The following is a 17,657-nucleotide window of genomic DNA, read 5'->3' on the forward strand; positions in this document are numbered from 1 at the left end:
TTTGCTTTTTCCCCAAAAACCTGTTTCATTTTGTTCCATCAATCACTGCATATTAGTGCATTTAAGAAAAACTACTCAAACAAAGCTTATCATTACCGGGGTCCCGTGTTGCCTGTGGCCGCCGATAAAATAAAAATAAAACAACAGAGCGGCGGACAGAGATCTGCGGCCTGGAACGTCTTTGATACTTATTAAAGAAGAATCAAACCCCCGGGCTACTGAGGAGAGCTGGTCACTGGTAATCATCTGTTTAGTTCAGGGCAGCTCTGCCTGTGACATTTAAGATTTGAAAAAAATTATCAGCGATATTTTTTCCTTCCCGATAACGATGCATGAACTCGAATATTGGCTCAGACAGCAGGCTGTGTGTGTGTGTGTACACTTCCAATGTTGATTTTTGATGCAGCTATTTTTTTTGCCAGAAAAACAAAGATGGAATGAGCCAATACGTTTTCTCAGGCAGGACGTGCCGATCAAGTGGTGAGTGACACGTGTTGTTGTCGGTCCTTTGTAGCGTAATGATATAATAACGTGATATTGGATCGCTTTATACTCGCCGATACCCGATCCCGCATTTTAGGTGGTATCAGAGGCATTAACCTTACAAGTGAAAAAGCAAAACGTCACCCACACGGCGCTATGTAAAAACAGCCTCATTAAAGCACATGGTACTACATGGCCCATACATCAGCTGTTGAGCATAATTAACCAGAACTTATTTCATGTTATAAATAAAAGCTATTTAAGTCTTGCTAGAAACTAGTTAATATGTTGTTTGTGTAAAAAGCCAGTTAACAACAAATAGTAACGTCACAAAGAACAGAGAATGAATGATTTCAGAGAAATCTGCGCAGAAGCTTTGGAGAAATGTAATTTCGACCTACGACGTAGAGCTGAGAGCTGAGAAAGAGCTGCCCGGAGAGACGCTCCTCAGAATCTCCTCTTACCTGGTTGTTCAGGAAGGATTCGGCCTGTTTGACATCTCGCAGGAAGAGGTGGAAGATGTGAGCCTGGACCAGAACTTCTCTCCGGCTCTCCCACATCTCCAGGAGTTTGTTCCAGCCGACGTCGAGCTTCTGCAGCCACTGCTGCAGGGCGGCTTGAGGTAAGGGAGCCTCCTCAGACTCGAGCAGGTCGTTCATGGCCTGCAGGCGCTCGTAGTCCTCCTCGTACCTGCACAGAAACACAATGAGAGGCCGTGACACATGTTGTCACGGTGAAGATTTGTTTCCTCCATTTGTCCTCAGAGACCCACCGTCCGATCTCCTCTTTCAGCGCTGCGTGTTTGTTAATGAGCTTCTCTGCCTCTTCCAGGTCGTTGGGAAGCAGGTCAGAGGCGGCGGCCGTCTGCGTCTGGACCAACCAGGTGAGGAAAGAGTCGAGGTCCTGGCGGTCAGATAGAGGAACAACAAATCAATTCTAGTCTTGGTCTGCAGTGCAAAAGTTTGATCAGACGGACAAATTGCCTGAAAAACGTCATCACATTAACACCATACGAAGGGTTTCTCTGTGTGTAAAAACATCCATCCCACCATCCATCCCATTCATCCATTACAACTCTCTATCTATGAGGCCCAAAAGTTCGGTTTGTCTGTTCCTGGACCTAAAATACTGCCTCCCATACATGGCACTATCACTGGGATGGAGGAGGATGCCGAATCAGTCTGTATTCAGTAGGGTCAGAGTGACGGGTTGTACCTGTATGAAGCTCTGCAGCCGACCAGCCACCATCAGTGAGTCCTCGCAGCCCTGCAGGGTGCGTTTCAGCTCCTCCCACTCCACGTTGATGCCATCGAACGGCATGAGCACCTCCATGGCCCGAGCCGGGTGGGCTGTGGCCATTTGCTCCGCCTCCTCCTATATCATCAAACAGAGACAGTGTTTTAGTTTTATGCTACTTAAAACAACCTGCCTTTAAAATCACATCAAGCTCCGTATTCGTAAATCTCTTGTCTTTCCTCACGCTCACTGGCTTGGTTAAAAAATGAAAAAAAATGCCCACTATGCTGGTATCCATTTCATCTACACATAAATAAAAAAGTTTACAAATTAACAGGAAGTTAACTAAGCTATTATCTAGACAGATTTGTGGTTATACAGAACAACTACAGTGCAAAGCTCAAATGAGTGTCTTCCTTTACTGGCGGTTCACTCAATCTATATTTCCCATAATTCCTTACCTGCAGGTGCAGCAGTTTGGGCTCCAGGACCGACAGGGCCCCCTCCATGGTGGAGAGGCGTCTCTGCAGAGCCAGGACTCCCCCCAGGTCGCTGCCCACGTACTGGGTGGCGTCGATGGCTTTTCTCTTTTCCTGGATCTGGGACTTGATCTCGGCACACTCCAGCAGGTAGTTCTGCAGCCGCAGCATGGAGCCCAGCTGATCCTTCTTCTGCTCCACCAGCTCCACTATGCTGTTCCACCTGGTGCGGAGTGACAGACAAGCAGAGACTGAGAATGGGGGCAGTGAGATTCCTCTGGAATTCCTTCCAGATTTGATTTATGCTAATTTTTGTGACACGTGTTTTTTTTTTTAAGGTTCTCAGAACACAGAGCCGCTTTGGGTCGTCCTCCAAACCCCGAAACCCGCCAAGAGGGATGAAACAGCCAAAATGACACAACCAGAAGCAGTTGAATCCTACATTGTTGTCCAATTTCCATCCTTCTAAAGCTTAAATAAGGTAATTAATACTTTCTGGTAACTGTTTCATTTATAACTGCCGATCCACTGATTGAAGGATGACTCTTCTCCACTACCAAGCCTCAGTCGCCCAAAATCTGAGGATGAAAGATGAAAATATGACAGAATGCCACAAAAATGCTTTGTGTTCAGAGGGTTGATGCAGAATTTATTTTCCTCCTAGTAAGGTTTAAAGATGATGAACTGTAAGACTACTAGACCTAATTCCAGCCCTCCATTGTTCCAGGTTAAACAATAAACTGTACATGATGGCAATAAACCAGAGTAATACTTCAATTGTTAGATATGGTGCTTCTATTTTAAAGCTAAATATACCTGATATGATTCCTGGTTCGGTCAGCTCTCTGGCCCGGGTCTCGTCTGCTCCCCATATCGTCATACCTTATGTTCGCCTGATTCTCCTCCAGCAGAGGCTGGAGGCCCCATGCGGCAGACACAACGCTCTGCAGGCGCTGACTGTGACCTCAGAGCTGCTAAAGTGGCTTTAAAGATGCACCGCGTTGCTGCTGATTGTTGTGACGTGTGTGTGTGTGTGTGTGTGTGTGTGTGTGTCAGACACGCAACGATACTTGAAACATCACGTGTGTGTGTGTGTAAAAACATTGTTTTTAATGTATTTAAATATGGAATTGGGAAAAAAGTGAAAGTATGCTTAAATAATTCTTGATGATTTCATGACATAATCCGAATAATAACATGAAATTAAATGAATGTAATTTTCCAAAAACAGTTGAGTAAGAAATAGTCAATTTGTGCGTTGCAGCAATCTCTTCATCTAAAATGTTGTTAACTGTCATTGGCTTTGACAATATTTTAAATAAAAAAACAGCAATAACTAATACTATATCAAATCTATAGCTAGCTATATCATATTTTGAAAAGGTATAAAATGTAAAGGCGTAGGAAGAAACTGACTTTTTTTTTTTACATAGTCAATAATATTAAACTATTCATTCAATGTGAATTTAAAACGCAATAATCCCAAATATGTACGTAGTGTTCATGTCTAAATAGAGCAAAGACATTATAGTCATGGTCCTAAAACAACAAACAATTTGCATGACTAATCCCAGAAACATAACTTCCTTTTTTAATTTCTTTTTTTGTCTTCCGGTCTCTGCTGGCCTGGTCTCGAAAGAGGCAGCCGGCACAGATGGTCGCCCCGAGACCAACCTGAGCCAAGGCCACAGGACCCCCAGACACCCGGCCGCCGCGGACACTGCTGGCAGACGTAGAGGCGGTCAGCCGGTGTGGCTGAAGCGGATAAAAAAGCAGGCTCCACCTGGCCGGATGTCGGCGTACGTAGCGGTTTGCGGGAGCGAGAGCAGCATCGTTGCACAGACAGCTATAAAATAGTTCTAAGTTTATGCCGCTAACCACAAACATTAGAACTAAAGGCTAGGGACAAACAAAAGAAAATGTGCTTTTAAGAGAAGACACTGTTGTTTTGGTCCAGATCTGAAGTCAAGTTGCAGATACTTTCTTTCAGTGCTCATTCCTTTTGGGGCCCCCGAGCGTTTACTACTTGGCAGAAGACCTCGGACAACAAAGCGATAAGAATATTTTTTAGAATTCTAGAGTAGCGGCACTTGAGCGGATAACCAAAAAAGAAATGTCTGGATGAAGAGGTGCCACGACCAAGCAAAGGCAAGGACACAATTAAGAAAATCTATAAAATGGAGATAATGAATCAAAACTAAACTGTCTGATGTGGGAAGGAAGAGCACAAAGAAAACAAAATCAATAAAACTATATTCTAAAATAATTCCAAGCTATGGGTGTAACTATTTTTATCTGTTTTGTTTTACCTGTTTTTGATCTACAGCTTTGACATTTACAAGTCATTTTTGATACACATACTCTTTTTTTCCTGGATCACAATTCATTAAACAAAGGGTTCAAAGGGAAGGAAGCAGTTAAATCAAATACAATTCAAAAGTATTTTAGATCAACTCTTTGTTGTACTGTGAGCCAGTGGCAAGCGATGTGTTCAAATTCAGTTTTTGTTAGAACTGGCTGCAACATTCTGAATAAGTTATTCAACACGTTGCACTACATTCATCTAATCTACTGGAAATAAGAAGGCCGTCTTGGAAAAATTAGATATGCAATTCGAGAAGATAAGATCCAACACCCATCTATCTGCAAAGTAGTTATTGGCTTATGGCTAGTACTCTCTTCTTTGTAGTTCCACGCAGTGTCTGTATCACTTCAACATCCATTTTTCTAGGCTTGCGTCGCTATCGACGCAAGCGACGCAAGCCTCCCGCAGCGCACAAGGCTGCGATTGGTCCGCTAACTACATCCATTACGGAGTCTCGCATTTCCGTTTTCATAGCTCGATACCGCCATTATTAAAACAAAGAATGTTTAGAGAGAACGGATCCGATTGAATTGGTTCGAGTGCGTCGACGCAACGACGCAGACGCAGAAGCATGCGCCAGCCTTTAGAGTTGTAATGCATATAGTGATGCTGCTGTCAGTAGAGGGCAGGGGTGTCAAACGAACCCCTCACGTCGGCCAGACCATCGTCTATGATTTTACTCGTCTGGGCCCATTTCAGATCAAAGTGGGTAGCATGTGGCCCCTTATCTAAAATGAGTTTGACACACCTGGATTTGGGTAAGAATTTTGTATTGCCACGCTTTGTTAATATATTCATTATTACTAGTATTGGATGCAATATGGATATTTAATAATACAATTAATAAAATGTTTGAATAATTCTAATTATTGTGTTGTCATATTGATAATTATTTCATCACTTTTCTATGGTTTATCTTCCTCTACATTGTGTTTAAATGATGACCTAATGTGTTTCGGTTTGAAAGCTGCTTTACAAATAAATGTTGCCTGATTTGTAACAGGTGTAATATCACATTGAATAATTTTTTAACTGACTTATCCACATAACGATCAATCAAACATCAATCAAAATTAAATTCATCAAATGGGCTGACAAAAAAATGCAAAAAGTTCTAATATCTGTGGCTGTTGCATGAATGTGAGCAGTCCCACATAAACTGCATATCAGAAATGTTTGACGCTGTGACGTCAACCATTGGCTTGTTTTGGCCATCGCCATCTTGGAATATGGACATTGCCATAGCAGTTATTTTCAACGGAATCGATCATAATCGAACTGCGTAAGAATGACATAGAGACCTTTCCTATGTCTTTAGTAGCCGTAAAGCATACTCTGCTGTATGTTCTATTTGACGCTAAAGGGACCATCATTTACCAAATGAACACCAAACTTCATTGAAGAAGACTTGAAATTAAAGATTGGGACCATCAACTCAGGTTTTAAATTAAGTGAGAGGTAGAGTCATTCTCATAGACTTCTGTACAATATGATGCGTTTTAACAACAAGGGGAATCGCCTCCTGATGGCCAGTAGAAAGAATGCAAGTATAAGAAACTTCCCAATAGGCTTCACTTTTTCAAACCGCAGATTGCAGCGCGGTCAACTTACCAGGCTTCCCTGCACTCGCTGCACGTCACTGGCCACTGGTCACTAGAGTCTCCCACAACCTACTGGCCTGAATAGCTGATACTACTAACATTAGCCATGTGTGTTGTTTACGATGACGATCATTTCGGGGGCGTGGCTTTGGAGGGGGCCTGAATGGACGGGCTGTCAGTGTTGCCGACTTTCATGCTAGATTTAGTACATTCTGAAGCAAGCGCTGCTAGCTTCTGTCATTGGAAGAGTTATTGGGTAAATGTAAATGCAAGGAGAAGTAAAAGTCAGTTTCCCGTACCTGGAGTTGAGGTGATCCTGACAACCTCTGACCTCTGTGGAGGAAGGATGACCTCCATCCAGCAGCTGCTGAACTATCTGGTTAACGTCTAGGATCCTTCCCATCAGGCTGTTCATCTCCTGGTCTAAGCTCTCAAACCTACAAAGGGCATTGTGGGACACAACAGGACAACATTTGTTTTCTTCAGTGACTAAAAACGTTTGATTTAAACAAACCTAGCTGAGCTTCCACGTGCTGCCACCTCCCCTGCCTCACCTGTGTGCCACCATCTCCACGTCCTCCAGTCTCTCCGGGATCTCCATCTTGTCCAGCCACTGCTCCTTCTCGTCGATCCACAGCTCGCAGGCGTTGACCTCGCTGAACATGCGGTAGACGGCGAGGGCGTCGTGAAGCCACTGCTGTCTGAGCACCGCCACCTCGGCCACTTCGGTGTAAAGCTGTTCCACCTCTCCCATGCGCACCTGCACCTCCTGCCGAGGGCGGAGGAGGGGGACAAAGAAGGGGCGAAGGAAAGGATGTTGAGGGACATACCAAACACTCTACAGTCGACAAAAAGTGAACCATCCTTTCCCCGCTCACCTTCTGCTCTCTGTACTGCAGAGGCAGCGCCCCCATATGTTTCCGCAGTGCCACCACGTGCATACGGTGCTTATCAACGGCCTCGCTGACCCCCCGGTGCTTCTTCAGAAGCGACTGGGTGGAGTATTCATCGTGTCCAAAGTCTTCGCTGGAAACCAGGCGGTAGGCGTCCTGCAGCCACGCCACCAGGTCGTCCGTCTCCGTGGAGAACTGGAAAAAGTTGAGCGCCTCCTGCAGGTGGCCGAGACGCTGCGCGGCCTGGTCCTCCAGCCTCTTCCACTCGCCCTTCACCTCCATGATGCGCTCCTGGATGCCCGCCGTGCCGAAGCTCTTGTCGCTCAGGATCTGCTTTCCTCGTTTCATGGTGTTCTGCGGGAGCAGGATACGGTGGGGGATTTACAGTGTTACTGATGATTATTTTAGGCAGGTTCTTCAACACCAACTTTGAAACGATAAATACCTAAAAGAATACACTGTAATATGTAATATCTTCCATGGACCAAAACGTCTTCTTATCTTCCCTGCATAGAGCCTGGACCTTGATGTATATTTTTGACCCAGCAGATTTAATCACAAAAAAAGTCATAAAAGAACCAAACTTCATAAATGCTTTTTGTGACAAAGAAGTATCTGTTCCAATCCCTCTATCAGAGAAAAATCTGACTTGTAGAAATAACGGGAAACTCAAGAGAGCCATGGCATTATGTTCTTTACAAGTGTATGAACTTTTGACCACAACTGTATGTGCAGTTTTTTTGACTTTTCAAATTAACTTAGACTTTTATGTATTTTACCATCAAAATCCATTAGTCTGACTAAAAGCGGCCTGCATTACGCAAGGTTCTTTCTACGCAAAGGATTGGCCAATTAGTGTGATTAACACCTTGGAATTGTTGGAGCATATAAACTGAGCCATTTACACTGACCTGTAACCTGGAGCAGCAAAGCAGTTTCATGGTTGAGGTTGTGCTGAGGTGTAACCTTTGAAGTACAAAAGCTTCTAGAAGCCCAAGAGAGTGGTCATACTGGCTAGCTCAGATTAGTCATTTGGCTGGTAGCTAAGACTTTTCATGGCAAACTGCTATGGTGAGGGACATTTTACAACCATCTTTTGACAAAAACGATCCTTCTTTTTGGCCCTGGTACGCTGAAGGTTTCACCGGAGAGAGGTGAGCTGCTATTGAAACTTCAGTCTTCTTTCTGCTGAGATGTTGTTTGTGTGTTAAAGCCAAAGTAGCTACGAGCTACAAATGTTTGAACTAGCTACGTTGTTCATTTCTAGTCATCAGAGTTATGATATTTGGTTATTCAGTTGTTTTTGAGTTGAGTTGGAGCATATATAAATAATATTTCTATATAATTATGGCGTGCATATACTTGTAGCCCTGGTTCTACTGTCATTTGATGGTAAGACGCTGTTAACTTTGAACTTTCGTCAGAGAAAATTGGGGTCTATGGGCCTACGGTTTTAAAAGGGATAGTTTGGATGTTATGAGGTGAATTCGGACGGGTTGCACGGGCTACTTATTTAGTCAGTTTATTACCTAAGGTAGGTGTATGTGATGGTGATGTGTACTGCTGTGGACAGATTTTAAGATCGCACTACTGGTTTTGTAGCTTTATTTTATGCTTTCTTCAAAGACCGGACTCCTTTGACAAGGACACTTGCTGGTGTAGGTCTGCAGTCCATCAATTAGTTGATTTTGTTATTGTGTGATTTTGGTGTTTTAAAAGATCACTATTTTGGATTGACCAAGACGCAATCACACAAACAGAATAATCACTTGCAGACAGCAACGGATCAGCGACCAAATTGGTTGTCTTGTTTCCAATGGAGTCTGGCGACTTCAAAGAGAGCATGGATGGATATAAAGGCTTCAGCTCCCCTTGGAAATGGCAGAAAGGTAAAGTGGTGAAGTGAAATATTCTAAATATAGCGTCCACTTTTTTAGATATCTAAAATGCATTTTGCTGCTGCCCTCATCCCCTATCTTCCTCCAGTGCTGCTCCTCCTGTCCGTTTCCTCAAACAGCTGGCGCGTTGACCAATATCTACTATAGTCAGGAGGGAGCAGGGTCGTCCTTCAGTCAGAAGATCAGCGGTAAACATGTAGTGTTTTGTGTGGTTGGAAGAAAAGCAACATTTGAGTCGATTTACCAGTTGATCGTGTCTATGGATAAATACCACTAACAGTCACACTTTTTTAAATGTACGTGAGCTCAAAAGTAGTTTGTAAATGAATAAAACTGAACTGAAACTCCAGGTATTGTAGTTTCTTCCAACACAAAAACTCATCAAACGCATCCACACCTGCAGCAGCGAGCGGTGGGCCAGCAGTTCTCCAGCCAGGGTCTTGTGTTTCTGAAGTAACTTCAGCACGCTGCTCAGGTCCTTCCCGTAACCCTGAGCTCCCAGGATGGAGCTCTTCTCCCGGATCCAGGCCTCCGACTCCTCCAGCTCCTAAGAAGAATAGAGATTTACATTTTAACATGTAAACAAAGAAAAAATATATATACAGTATATTCAATGGAAATATTAAATAGAAGAGAAAAATCATTGTTGAAAGAATTCCAGCCGGATCCCAGTATGAGTCTGAGAGCCTCACACAAATGCAGAAGGGGAATCAGTCAAATGAATCAGTAATGTAATGTAATAAGTGATTGAACAGAGTGCACCAATGACTCTGCTTTCAAAGATATCTGGTATTCTCATTAAACGCTCATTACTTTGAGAGTCGGTTCTAAAAGCTTAGTCGCTAACACTAATAACTCGTTCATCACCTCTGTGTGAGTGACGGACAGCTTTATCAGCAGATAGAAACGTATTCTGAGTCTGACACAAGGATGCCAAGAAACGAGATGGTGCATGTGAAGAAGTGCAAAAGATGCTTGATAAATGAAAAAAGGTGTTGGGATTTAGATTGTATCCGAGTGTTCAAAAGCTTAGAGGGTGGGTCCATAAACGGACAGCTTAATTTGCCTAAAAATGATTTTGTATTTGCAGAACTAATGGGATTATATGTTGTACCATCTCTCCAAGCCTAAAAGAGAGAATGCTGTGTTATTCATTCATTTCTCATATAGGAGGAAAATAAATAAACAAACAATCTGATATGATGAAGGTTAACTTAAAGAGTGACACCCCGATATGTGGAAAATATGGTACATTTTACGACAAGCCCTTCAAATCAGGAACACTGGGTCCCTGAATCTTCTAAACGCAGCATCACCCTGCCGACCCCCGCTACCTGAAAAAAGGCCCACAGCTGTCTCGACTCCTCCAGCTCCTCTCGCCTTTTAGCTGCCAGTTGTTTCAGCTCCTCCAGACAGGTAGAGACGTGGTTGACGCGGTTACAGATCACCTGTGGGTCGCAGGGCTGGTAACCTGGGTAAACAATACAAATCAGGTTAGTGACTGTTAAAAATACCACAATGGATACAGCGCTTCATGCAATACAGGAGCTTACTGATATCGAGCTGTCTCAATGTCGAAAACGTCTTTCAAGACTGAATCAAATCAAACTTCTAAAAAGCCTTTTGTCTTTGGAGCTGCTAAACACACTCATGAAAACCGAATGCCGTCTGCCTGCTACCGTACAGTGTTCATACACAGAACATTGTTATACCCTCTATAGTTGTGAATTTGAGTGCAGCAGTGTTGAGCGTCTCAACCCTCTCGGCCTGCACTGCGATGTCGGCTTCCTGCAGGCTGTGTTTCTGCAGCAAGTCGTCCACCTCCAGGAGGTGCTTCCCAAAGTCCTTGGACAGAAGCTGGACCTACGACAGAGCAGGAGACGACAGGGAACATGAGTGATGTGAAGTTGTTACGTCATCTTCCTTCTTTGTCTCTTTGTGTTCTATTTCCTCCTCCGTCTTTGTTTAACCACTGAATACAAGTGTCTCTCTTTCACACAAGGCCTCCGGTACCTGTGTGTCATCCATCCAGTCGATCATGTAGACCATGTCCTGGAAGGTCTTCTGCAGGGCCAGGTTCTTCTCCAGCCGGGTCCTCCTCCCGGCCACCAGCTCCTTCAGCAGACTCCACTGGCCCAGGATGTTCTCTTTGCGTGCTAGGATACGCCGAATGTCGTAGTATGCTTCTGTCTCCATCTCCGCCGCCAGCTCCACCACCACGCCGATGCGCTCTTCGTACGAGGCGATGTCCGCCTCGATGGCCTCATGCTTCTTCATGGCCGCCTCGACTGCTGGTAGGTCGTAGCCAAAATTGTCCTGTAGGAGAAGAAAAGAAAGAAAACAGCGTGAGATGCGCAAAGAAACTGGCGAGACAAAGAAGTGAAGGGGGACTAATCTAATGAGGATGAATACCTGAGTAGTACAGGGCTTCACATGTATTAAAACACAGGTTGATTTTCTAGGAATTCATCCGCATGTATTGATATTCTCTTCTGCAGTACATGTAGGAATCTTGCACAATTTCATCTCAGTAAAACACCAGGATTATATTATTATACAAGTATTTCTTTAATTTGAAAGGTTCTGGACGAAAAGCATTCAGAATACTGAGTAAAATAAAAGAGCACTTTAAGCAGAGCGTCACAGTTCTGCAGTGGAGCTCAAAACATGAGACCATGAGAAAAAACACATTATATGCAGTTAGACTGATCACAAATGTTTGGCATTTTCATTTACCATTAGGTCATCTGTCATCTGCAATATTTGACTTTGCATCCGTGTAAAGGGAAAAAGTAGTAATTTATACAATTAAAATGAAAGGGACCTTTCTAAACCAACATTTAGCAGGCTATCGTTTCCCCCCGTGCAGTCAAATCGTTTTGCTTATCGGTTATTCAGTGTTCAGGGTCCGTACTTGCGACACGAGCCGCTGGTTCTCATTGAGCCAGGCTTGTCTCATGGTGGTTTTGTGATCGAAGCACTGAGCAAGCAGCTCCAGCTTCTCCTGACGAATCAGCTCCTTGCGCAGAGCGACGCCCCTTTCGTGTTCCGCCTTCTCTAGCCTCTCCCAGGCCTGGGCAGGAAATGACAAAAAACCAACAACAACACAAAAAACAGTTAAATAGTGGTAACGTGGCAGGGGGGGGGGTGGGAGTAATGGAAAATATAACAAGTTAAACAGGTCAATGTAACGAAAAAACTTTGGAAAGTATTTTCTCTCAGCTATTTAAGAATGATGTTTAATCGATAACTTATAGCTGAAACACTGGATTGTTAGAAAACCAACACCGCTGCAGGATGTATAGGACCTTGTTGATGTCTGAGATGAGCTTCCCATCATGAGGCACGTAGGGTTTCTGGTTGTTGGCTCTGAGCTTGCTTTGGATGGTGAACAGAAGGACCTCGAGATTCCCCTTTTCCTGAAACCTGAGCGAGAAACAGAAGTCAACACACGTTTTCTCTTTGGACAGTGCCCTCCTGTGTACGGCACGCCTAAAGCACTCTAAACTTTGCTTGAGAAAAGCACAAAGGTCGAGGACGATAGAAAGGTATGCAGATGAGCTCCGGTCCATTTCCCAGGAGAGACTGACTAATTCGGACAAGTATGTGATTTAGCTGCTGATTATTCCTTAAAAATGTTAACGGTGATGTGATTTTGTACATTTTCTGTATATATGAATTGAATGTACTTACTAGCTACAATCAGAGAAAGGACATCAAGTTACCCTTTGTATTTACAAGCAGTGCGTTAACAACTACATAGTCTCCAGTAAAGGCTATGCATGAATTCGTACGCATGCGTTAGTAGATGTGCTCTGCAATGAATGAAAAAGATTTCTTAAATATCAAATATCAAGAGAAATCCCCCAGAAGCGTACTTGATGGGCTTCTCAATAGTGCAGTAGGTTGTGAAGGCCAGTAGCTGCTGCTGAACTCCCGTCAGTGAGTTGGCAAACTTCTGGTTGCTGATGACCGCGATGGTCTTCTCTATCCAGTCCAGCAGGTCCGAGGCCAGGGCCTCGTAGCGGTTGATGATCTTCTCCGCCTCAACGCAGTTTTCAAGGACCTGGGTCAGTGAGACAGAAGGAGGGAGGTGTGTAATCTCTCAAACAAATGACACATGGCGTTCTGCCGCTATCGGTTTCTCGCCCCTCTATCCAAACATTACGAACAGCCGGGGTGTGGTAACATCGCGTGGGATCATAGGACATTTACCTTGCCAACCCTCTTGCCCTCCACAATAAGAGCCTTCATCTTGGAGAAGTAGTGGTAGTAGGAGACCACATATGTGATGATGGACTTTTCGTCTGGGTTCTCTGTGTTCACATCTGAGATGGGGGGAGGTGGTGGAGAGAAGAGGAGTTACGGTCATCTTCACTTCAGGTGGAAGCACACGCTAACTATTTATCTCGATGACTTAAGGAAATAAATAATACTATATGCCATTACTTTGGTGATAACACCGATATCATTGTATTTGAGGTTGTGTCTGAACTGATCAACAAAGCCAGTTGAACATTCTCACCCTCAGGGTCCAGGAGTTTGGTGAGGCCCAGGTGCTGCTCAGCGACGTTGAAGGCTTGCTGGAGGTTGTGGGTGGCATTGGACCGCGTCAGCTTGTTGAACTCTATCAGGTCAGACCTGGAGGGCCCAAGATGAAGGTACAGTACACTGGTTGTGGCAATCATAAAAAAATAAATAATATTTAAAAAAATAAACCACCTACCGGTGTCTGTGTATGAGGGCGTTAAAGGCGAGGCCGTCTCTCCAGCAGGTGGTGAAGTTCTGGATGTTCACCTCAGGGTACCTGCAGCGCGGAGAGATTCTTTTATCACAACTTGAAAACCGAAACCCACCAGAGACGCTAGCAATGACACAAGCGGTGGTGAGAACCACAGTCGCAGCTTGCAGTCTCCTGCATTGTTCTATTCTACTGCTCACCCTGCAGTCTTCATCTGGCACCAGAGCAGCAGGGCGTCCTTGGCAGAGCGAGTTTCCCTGTTGTCCTCCGTCTCTATTTTGATCACCTGGATCTGAAGAAGAGCACAGCGAAGCAGGTAGTCTCGTTTCGTTATTTACTATTGAGGACTAGGTCTACTAGTGAGTTTAGTGCGTGGAATTCAATCATTGTGAATCAGATTATTTTATTTGGATTTTTTTGTTGTCGTTGTATATGGCAACAAGTAGGCAGCCTCAAAAGTTGTCACCAGCTTTCAAGATCCCTGATAGGTTAAGTAAAACAACCATTGTTAAGATTTATCTAGCTGGGGCTCATTTCCTAACCAGTTGGAGTTTTATCCACAAAGCCACAAGAAAGAGAGACCACCGGCTCTCTTTTGGAACCACTCGTAACGGTATTCCTAAAACCTCAAAAGACCAGCCGCAGTGGAAGAGGACTATAAGCAACAACAGACGCGAGCAGTGAGAGGCGAGGGTCTGCGGCGAGGAAGTGAGGAGGCTTTGTAAAGCCTGACGAGAGATGACAGTAACAGCCATTCAGCCGATAACATCACAGTGACATGATCGAAGGTAATTGGGGACATGACACCCTGGAATCAGCTGCTAACCACGTTGTTAGGCACAACAGTGCATGCACACGCGCACACACATACACACACACACAAACGCAATTCTGGGAACTCACATGAAGAAGATGATCACTGAACGTGAGACCAGATGACGTTTTGAGATGATGTTGATATGAGAGAATATCAGAGTGAAACCAGCACAAAATGTTGCTTTCATCACATCCTCTACGATTAAAAAACACATTGATTGTACAAGTATCAGATATTGGACCCATACTGAATCAAATCGCTGGATTGCGTAATAGTCAGACCAATCTAAGTCCTTTCTGTTTATATACCATAGGAATTTAAATTCCAGTGTATATAACGTCTGAGTCATGTCTAAGTTTTGACCAGTGTTGCTCCATTTAAAAAGTTTACACTTGACTGTACATGACTGTAATATGTTGCTTGTTATTGATCTCACCAATAACTAGCAACAAAACATCAACATATGAACCATTTCACAAAGATGAAATGCCTTTACTTTAAATGTTAATCTATATATCAAGTAAAATATTCACTTAAACTGCATCAACGTGTTACTGCAAACAGAAAGTGAGCAGGCAGTGTATTAGATAAGCACGCAAGACACAGACACACACACACACACACACACACACACACACACACACACACACACACACACACACACCAACCAACACCAGTCCTCTGCACTGATCTTCTTTCTCAGCGCATGCAAAATTGAATAGACCGTCGACTGGTGGCTCTCGAGTGGGAGGACGGGACACCAGCCAAGCGCACTGCTAATGGCGGAGGAGCTATTAGCCAGCTAGCGTTTATACAGCCTTCACACTGTACGGTACAAGGTTGACTCAAAACATAAGCCAGCATTACTGAATAAACAAACAGGGCTGCCACCAACTGTGACACTTTCTTAAGCATCGCTGTGCTGTAGATATTAAACCAATTTGTGGGGTACATTTTTGTATTTCAATTTTTATCGCTTTTTTAAAGGCTGGTCCATATATATATAAAAAAAAAAGTATATATATATTCATTTTTTTTATATAACTTTTACATGATTCTGTAGCCTCCCAGTAGTGTTTCCTGGTGTATTCAAATCTCCCCAAAATGAAGCAATAATGTTTAGAATCCACAATGCTATTTGTCCAAAATGTGACCTGATGTAGGTTAACAAACCCCAATGTGTCCACATATGAGCCCCCCCACCTGCCTGTGTGTGGCGGCATGTTTGTCTTACTCCAAATCCTTATTGGACATACTCTAATGATTTGACTGTGCTGCAGTTGAAGGTTTAGGTTTCGCTCTACATTACAATAATCAAGTTCCTTTTTTGTGTTTGTTGATTCTTGTGATTGTGGGTTTATTTAAATTTTTGCCCTCTGCCATATTGTAAATGACGTAAGTGTATGACAGGTTAGTTTGTATCATCGTGCAAAATTCAGTACACTGAAGTTATGAATTCACGGAACATTTGTAGTTGGCTCAAAGATGATTGAACACGCGAAGCCCGAAGTCTGCTTGTGGTGGTGTTCGAGGTGCTTTGTGGAAGGTACACGGGCCGAGCAATGACAACGCTGAGTCCCAGGAGGCCGCTGCTCCATGAATGTTACAGGAGGCTCTGAATAAAGCTAAACGAGCATTTTGAGGCAAAGCCACATTGTAGTAAAGAGGCTTCTGCTGTACTTACATGGCAGGAACCGATCCTGTATCACTGATGCTAAGGCCTGGAAACTTCAATGTGTGTGTGATGCGTGATAGAAGGGTGAATGGCATGTTAAGACGTGACGTAAATGTAGCGTGTATGCATTTGTGTGTGTGCGTGTTTGTGTCCTTGATAAAGAGCAGACTGGAAGTGACATTCAGGCTTTATCCAGCAAACACTGCTGTAACTGGCGCACACTGATGATGCTGCAGTTGTGAACCCCTCCCTGCCCCTCCCTCCCCCTCCCACACCTCGCTCACCCTGAATGAAGCCACTGGTGACGACAGCATCCTTGTGCTTCAGTGGGCAGCAGCATCATGGTGCATTTAAGGAGATGCTTCCTTTAAAGCCTCCGTGTCCCCTCGGGAAGATTCTGATTTCAGTCATAACGTCCCGATGATGCTGCTGATATAAGAGCCCACTGCCAGGCTGAAATCCCACCCTGCTGATTTCTTTCAGCAGTAGCCATTTCATGTAATTCCACTCGACCATTACCTCTCTAGTTTGCAATAGTGGCATCGTCCACCATATCAAAGCTGAATTCGGATAGATTTTGTGCAAACAAGGAACTCAAGGGAGAAAGTGTTGCATGCTATTCCGCTGTCATTCTCGAAACAGAACTGCATTAAAGTTGCCGCAAATGAAAACTTTTCTTCCTGCTGCTGCCGCTTCACACTGGCCGGGCTTTGTTGTGGAGCAGTCCCAAGACGCAGGGGTTAGTGCTGACTGTGATTGTTGTTTTTAAACCAAGGACCAGTTCTAAAGATTGCAGGGAGTAACACAACGATGATGTGCAGCCACATCATCGGGTAGCACAACGATGGGTAACACAACGAAAAGCCACAGTGGGATCACCACAAATAACAACAACAACGACTGGTTGGTTGGTCGGGTTGCACTGCAAACAAATGCACCAGCTGATATTCTTTTTCTCAAGAAGGGTTTCTTACCCGTTTAAACGGCACACTCACTTACCATGCTCAGGGTTTTACTGAATCACCATCCTTACTCTAAACAGGAGTTAGGACGGGTTTGTGTTTACCTGGAAGCGTAGGATGATGGTCCACATAAGGCCTAGGGTGAGGCGGTGGTTGCCATCCACAATGTCGTGGGAGCCCACATTTTCCAGGTGGACCCGCTGCTCTTTGAGGAACTGCAGGGCTTTGTCTACGTTCTCCAGGCAGTGGATCCGCATACGGCCCCGTGTAGGCCTTGGCTGGGGGAAAATCAGACGGGTTATAAACGCAAACAGCTTCCGCCAGCAGACTGACGCTTCCGCCTGTTTGGATAGACGCAGATGCTTTGAGAATACTTCAAAACTGCGGAAAGAATGAAACGTTCAGGAAGAAGGAACCTAGCAATGGAGCTAGGACACAACATTAAAGCAATTTCTGGTTTATTTGTTTGTTCGGAAAGGGTGCATACAGCATGCTTAAAGGATAAGA

At 44.2% G+C, this 17,657-nt stretch overlaps 1 protein-coding gene across 4 annotated transcripts in view; it reads right to left on the reverse strand.

The window, feature by feature from the left end:
* Nucleotides 1–17,657, reverse strand: part of sptbn4b (spectrin, beta, non-erythrocytic 4b) — a 61,592-nt gene that overhangs the window by 33,713 nt on the left and 10,222 nt on the right. For all 4 annotated transcript variants that reach the window (XR_013468591.1, XM_078108013.1, XM_078107969.1 and 1 more), the window contains exons 4-22: nucleotides 17,255–17,428; nucleotides 13,897–13,988; nucleotides 13,682–13,762; nucleotides 13,481–13,596; nucleotides 13,171–13,283; nucleotides 12,834–13,021; nucleotides 12,264–12,381; nucleotides 11,870–12,028; nucleotides 10,969–11,271; nucleotides 10,668–10,818; nucleotides 10,290–10,426; nucleotides 9,353–9,502; nucleotides 7,043–7,411; nucleotides 6,719–6,933; nucleotides 6,464–6,601; nucleotides 2,181–2,421; nucleotides 1,699–1,857; nucleotides 1,256–1,386; nucleotides 948–1,173 (exon numbers count right to left, since the gene is read on the reverse strand). Coding sequence is in view for 3 of the 4 variants with exons in the window: in XM_078108013.1 (XP_077964139.1) it covers nucleotides 948–1,173; nucleotides 1,256–1,386; nucleotides 1,699–1,857; nucleotides 2,181–2,421; nucleotides 6,464–6,601; nucleotides 6,719–6,933; nucleotides 7,043–7,411; nucleotides 9,353–9,502; nucleotides 10,290–10,426; nucleotides 10,668–10,818; nucleotides 10,969–11,271; nucleotides 11,870–12,028; nucleotides 12,264–12,381; nucleotides 12,834–13,021; nucleotides 13,171–13,283; nucleotides 13,481–13,596; nucleotides 13,682–13,762; nucleotides 13,897–13,988; nucleotides 17,255–17,428 (3,261 nt within the window). In the remaining variant the exon portion in view is untranslated. The remainder of the gene's footprint in view (nucleotides 1–947; nucleotides 1,174–1,255; nucleotides 1,387–1,698; nucleotides 1,858–2,180; nucleotides 2,422–6,463; nucleotides 6,602–6,718; nucleotides 6,934–7,042; nucleotides 7,412–9,352; nucleotides 9,503–10,289; nucleotides 10,427–10,667; nucleotides 10,819–10,968; nucleotides 11,272–11,869; nucleotides 12,029–12,263; nucleotides 12,382–12,833; nucleotides 13,022–13,170; nucleotides 13,284–13,480; nucleotides 13,597–13,681; nucleotides 13,763–13,896; nucleotides 13,989–17,254; nucleotides 17,429–17,657) is intronic.

Source organism: Gasterosteus aculeatus, chromosome 1 (genome assembly GCF_964276395.1).
Source record: "Gasterosteus aculeatus chromosome 1, fGasAcu3.hap1.1, whole genome shotgun sequence".
In the NCBI taxonomy this organism is placed as follows: domain Eukaryota; kingdom Metazoa; phylum Chordata; class Actinopteri; order Perciformes; family Gasterosteidae; genus Gasterosteus; species Gasterosteus aculeatus.